The sequence below is a fragment of the Calidris pugnax genome, unplaced genomic scaffold (assembly GCF_001431845.1).
Source record: "Calidris pugnax isolate Ruff unplaced genomic scaffold, ASM143184v1 scaffold273, whole genome shotgun sequence".
NCBI classification, from domain to species: Eukaryota; Metazoa; Chordata; class Aves; order Charadriiformes; family Scolopacidae; genus Calidris; species Calidris pugnax.
The window spans coordinates 6,356,809-6,362,367 of NW_015094508.1; the positions used below are offsets into that span (position 1 = coordinate 6,356,809).

The window sequence follows — 5,559 nt, forward strand, 5'->3', positions numbered from 1 at the left end:
AAAGAATCAGTGCAGAGTCATTTGACTATATTTAAAGCAGGGCTGTTCCTCTTTCGTTCCAAAACTACTGTTCTGCTCACACTGAACCTGGGAGGTTAAGCAAGCATTTCTTCTCCTTACAACCTCCTTTCTAGCTGGCTCACCCAATTTGTCCATCCTTTGCTGCCATGTTGCACTGTCATTAAGGGAAGATAGCACGACATCATCCATTCCAACCTGCCTCACTCCATAATGGCCTGCGATTTATACTTTTTGATTTTCACAATGCTCGCCTGCGTTAGCTGCAAAGCGTCCATCGTCGCCGACGTGATGTGCACAGAGGTGAGTGACAGTCACCGGTCCCTCTCGAGATACGGGAGCCACGAGTGCAGAGGGTCAGACTCTAGCAGATACTTGCCTGCTGAAGTCCAACTATTTTTAGTTCCCGAGGGAACTAAACCCAAGGGGTTTCTCTCAGGGGGATCTGAAGGCCTTTATCGGAGAAATAAGGTGGGTGTCTTGAGGTGTGCTCAGGGACATTGGTCACTGTCCCTCCTCCTTCTCACACCCATGTGCCCGTGTACTCTCATGGGCTTTCCTGTGACTGCTGGGGACTTCAGGAGCCTGTCAAACCAGCACCAGGCTTCACCACCCAGAGAGCTGGAATGATGACCAAGTTTCACAGGGATGTTTAGCAGATATCAGACCTAGACAGAGGACAGATTTTTGCCTTATTCTTGTGCTCTCCATAGAGGAATTTTTGCACAGTGATGGGATTATGGTGTCTATTTGTCGTTTGGTCAATGTGCAGTACCACGCAGGAATAGGAAGAAAGTACCAGGGTTTTTCCAGGGTCAGGAGAAAAAGCTGACCCATAAGATTTTAATTTTATTTTTTTTAAAAAGTGGGAGACAAGGGGAAAAAAGGTAAGGATTTTGATTCAGGGAAGAAGCACCTTGGAAATACAGCCCTATGTAGCGCGCATGTGGGACCTATAGCAAATTCCTCACCGATTTAGATGTACAAATCCCCGAGAACCTCGAGCCTCACAGCGGGATCCCCCAGGGGATAGCTGCTCCTCAGCTCCCAGCGAGAGCTGAAGCACAGGAGAGAGCTTATCGGATAGTTTATTGGAATGGTAAAACATAGAGACCCTGTTCTCATTTATAGTGGTAGGAAAAACTTTTTTTTTTTTTTTAATCTGCTTTAACGACATGCAGCAGCAGTTCTTTGCTTATCAGTACTGAAAGCGTCAGCTTTTCTAAGCCTGTGTTTTGCCACTTCTGTCGTTACTGGCGCTGTGTTATTCCAGCGCTTCCAGGATGGAGCCAAATCCCAATGCTACTGGCTTTGCTGCCCCTCGGGTAGTGCCAGGACCCCACCCGTGGGCAGCGCCGGCCTGTCCCCCCCACCGCTGCTGTCCCCCCGCATTGCCAGGGAGAGGGACCATGAGGGACCCACGCTCCCCACCCACACGGAGCATCTCCTTGTGGCAATCCCTTTCCCACTCCCTCCCAGCTCCGCTGTGCTGCTGCCGGCATCTCCCTGCCCCTGCAGCTCGGTGGTGGTGGTGGTGGCCATGCTGCTCCCCAGCATCCTCCACTGACAGCACTTGTGTCTATAGGAGGAGAAGAAAGCCTTTGCCACCTCCCTCCAGCTTGTGGCTTGCACCCAGGGCTGCTCCTTCCCCTCCAGGGGGGACACCGGGTCCCCCCGCCGCCCACCCGCTGTCTCTCCGGAGCCGCAGACGGGCAGAGAGGTGGTTTGGTCTCACTCACAGCCCCACGCGGAGGGGAAGACCCAGACGCCATGCTCCGTTCCCCAGGGCCCACATGTGTGCACCTCAACAAACCCCCTCCGGGGAGCCACGGGCTGCTGCCCCCCAGGCCCCACACCTGCACCGTCCTCTGCTCCTCACAGGCTCCGGCACCTCGATCCCCACCAGCTGTGCTAGCTTGGGCTAACAGAAGAGCTTTGGGTCTCAGCAAAACGGTCAGATTGGCCAGCTGCATGATACGGGCCTTGGCTACCCTTTGAACAGGATGTCTCCAGGCTTGCTGGCAGGACACTGCCAAAGCTGCAGCTCCCACACAGCCCCCCGGGGACCCCATCCCTCCCAGGGTAGCCCTGTAACCACCCAGGGCTTTCTCTGGGAGCAGGGCTGGGTGAGGAGCTGCGCTGGTTGGCCCCATGGTGGCTTGGTAGCTGGGACAAGGGCTATGCTCTGAGCATCTTCACTGCCCAGAGCAGCTGCAGCAGCGTTTCCCTGCACTCCATAGTCCCAGGCTCTGGGTGACTATCACGCAATCACCAGGCACAGGCAGGTCAAGCACGTTTAATGAACTTCCCCGGTATCCACAGAGTAGGTTCCTCTACATAATACATTGATTTATTTTAAGTTAAACTGAAAAGCCTTCATAGAAACTTTAAAGACTCAGCGTATCAGCTCTGTTCTTTGTCTAGCCTGAGCTAAAACCTTCCCGCCATCCTCCCACTGCGGCCTGTAACTGCCCTTCAGATCCAATTAATTTGCACACGTTGCTTCTAGAAACATTCCCAGACCTGCTCCTTTTTACCTCCTCTCTGCACGTTTTTTTAAGACTTCTCTTAGAATAAGCTTTGTTACAAGACTCATGAAATTCAGTATTTAAAACTGCCTTGTGGGGATTCTTTCGTAGAGATTAATGATTCATCCAGAAGAGTAAACAATCTTTGTATGTGCTAACTTTGATAAGAATGTACTACAGATGAGACACACTTCAAGTTAATACAAGAGAGTACAAGAGGTATTCATTTTAAATACACGTTTCACAAAACCCCAGGGCTGCATATTGCAGGCCTGCACTAAGGCTTCCTAGGGTTCTGGCTGCTAAGTTTTTAAATAATTCAAAATCCTGTTTGATTTTTTTGCAGTGCCATAATTTCCTATTTATATTCACAATACATGACTCTTGCAGTTTCACTATATATTTTCCACAGATTACAGTAAATAAAAGCTATAGCTGTGAAGGTTTGGGACTGAGGGAGATTCCTGAAGAACTACCTGTCTCAACCGAAATCCTCGACTTCAGCTTCAACGTGCTCCCTTCCCTCCGGAATTCAACCTTCTCTGAGCTGAAATCTCTTCTCTACGTGGACTTGACAAGGTACAGGAGAGCATCCTCACCCCTGCACATCAGGGTGGTCAAAGCCCCTGCCTGAAGTCAGCTTCTGGAGCACACCTGAGCAGCATCTCCCTGCCTTCACAGGGAAACCACCCAAAGCACTTGGCAGACAGCTGTGAAGTATTCTGCTAAGCAGAGGTTGATACGCTGGGACAATATCTAGGCTTCTCCTCTGTTGACAATAATTTGCAGGATGGTGGGTAAAATATGTATTTCCCACATATTACTGCTGCTAAGGCAGGAGTGACAGCAAAGTCACAAAAGCAATTTAAAAAAAAAAATAATCAATTTTCTGTAAAGGTGGTGTTCTGTAAAATCTAGAGAAAGACAGGTGTGGTCCTTGTAAACGTCCTGATTTTTCTATAGGAAAAGCAATTTGCATTTTATTAAGCTATTTATTAAATTATTATTTATTACAAACCTCACATCTCCCTGACTTCTACAAAGGCCTCCACACACTCATCATTTCAGGGCAGGCTTTTTTTCTCACCAGGACCCTGTATTTCAATGTGAGCTTGCAAATGCCAGGCAAGCATCACTGGCAGAGACGGGCACTTTTATCCTGGTGAAGGCAACTCATCATGAGTCCTTACAGACTTACACTTACAGAAGTGTGGTTTGGGTTAGCATGTAAATGGGGAGAGTTTCATGAGACAGGCCGCTGACACTGTTTTTTGTTCCTTTCTCAAGATGTCAGATCAACTGGGTGTACGAGGGCGCCTTTCACAGCAACAAGCAGCTGAAGACAATCGTGCTGACGGGGAACCTGCTCATGTTTCTCTCTGACACAGCATTTGCTGGCCCACAGTCCCTAAGGCAGCTTGTCTTAACACAGACGGGAATAACCAGCATGTCTTTTATTCCCATGGCAAATCTAGACAGCTTGGATACCCTCATCTTGGGCAGCAACCACATCTCTTCGCTGCAGCTTCCTCCCAATTTTCCCACTCAGAACCTCAAATACCTTGACTTTCAAATGAACAACATAAGAACAGTCACAGCAGAAGATGTCCACGTTCTGCAGAAGACCAGCAATATAACTCTCATCTTTAAAGGCAATGACATTATACACATTGAACCTGGAGCTTTCCGGTCCCATTTCTACAGGTTGGACTTTGGGGGCTGTGCTGACATCCCTGCGGTCCTGGTGGGCATACAGAACTCCACAGCCCAGACCCTTTGGCTGGGAACATTTCACGGTGTGGAAAAGGAGCCCCACATAAGCCACGATGTTTTACAAGGCCTCTGTAATGTCTTTGTCAAGGATCTCTATCTGCAGCTACGGCACTTCAGAAACCTAAACGCTGACATGTTTCAGTGCTTGACCAGGCTCCGAAAGCTGGACCTCACTCAAACCCACATCAGCGCTTTGCCCCCTGGCATCAGTGGCATGAACTCGCTAGCAGAGTTAGTTCTCAATGTGAACTCCTTCAAGCACCTCTGCAACGTCAGCTCTGCCGCCTTCCCCTCCCTCACTCACCTCCACATCAAGGGGAACATGCAGCTCCTGCAGCTGGGCTCTGGCTGTTTGGAGAAACTAGCAAAGCTGCAACACCTTGATTTAAGTAAGAGTCATATTCAAAGCTTTGACTGCTGTGGCGAAGCACTGAGGGGTTTGACCAGTCTTCAGTACCTGAATCTGAGCCACAACATAAAGCTCCACCTCCAAGATGTGATCATTAAGGACAGCCCCAACCTGGAGCTGCTGGACTTAGCTTTCACTCCTCTTCATATCAACGATTCACAGGGTCCTTTCCGGAATCTACGTCTTTTGCAAGTGCTGAATCTTTCCTCCTCCCATGTTAATACCAGCATTCAGCATCTCTTTGAAGGCTTGGAAAACCTCATGCTCTTGGACCTTAGTCAAAATAACTTTGAGTCGGGGATTGTGCCAAAGGACAAACTGTTCCAACAGCTATCCAATTTAGAGGTGCTAATTTTATCATCCTGTGAACTGACAGCAATAGGTGGCCAAGCATTTCACAGCCTCAAGAAGTTACGCCATGTTGATCTGAGCCACAACAAACTTACTGCATTCAGCACAGATGCATTCTCAAACCTCCAGAGCATCTATCTCAATTTTGCCCACAACAGGATCTGCACCGTATCACGTGACGAGCTGATGTCCCTAGCTGGCCACTTCGTAATCAATTTAAGTTACAACCCTCTGGACTGCACCTGCTCCAATATTGGTTTTATCACCTGGTACAAGCAGAATCTGGATAAAATTGAAGACCCTGAAGGAACGAGATGCTCTGAACCCAAATTGCTAGCTGGGGCTCAGCTGGCCACCGTCTCGCTCTCCTGTGGGATCAGCACGGCAGGAATCATTGCAGTTGTCCTGGCTATTTTATCCTGTGGTCCCATCTTCATTTGGGGTGCTTGCTATTTCAGGCGAAATTACCAGCAAATATGA

General features: G+C 48.9%; 1 protein-coding gene across 1 annotated transcript; it reads left to right on the plus strand.

The window, feature by feature from the left end:
- The first annotated feature begins 231 nt into the window (after positions 1-231).
- Positions 232-5,559, plus strand: CD180 (CD180 molecule). The gene is made up of 3 exons (XM_014964846.1): positions 232-321; positions 2,959-3,125; positions 3,834-5,559. Exons 1-3 carry the CDS (start codon positions 232-234, stop codon positions 5,557-5,559), a joined length of 1,983 nt encoding a protein of 660 aa, XP_014820332.1.

Bases quoted from the DNA above. Each gene is read 5' to 3' on its own strand.
- CD180 (XM_014964846.1), top strand. From the start codon at position 232: ATGGCCTGCGATTTATACTTTTTGATTTTCACAATGCTCGCCTGCGTT. The intron at 322-2,958 runs GTGAGTGACAGT...TATTTTCCACAG, and splicing joins CCGACGTGATGTGCACAGAG to ATTACAGTAAATAAAAGCTA. The intron at 3,126-3,833 runs GTACAGGAGAGC...TCCTTTCTCAAG, and splicing joins CTCTACGTGGACTTGACAAG to ATGTCAGATCAACTGGGTGT.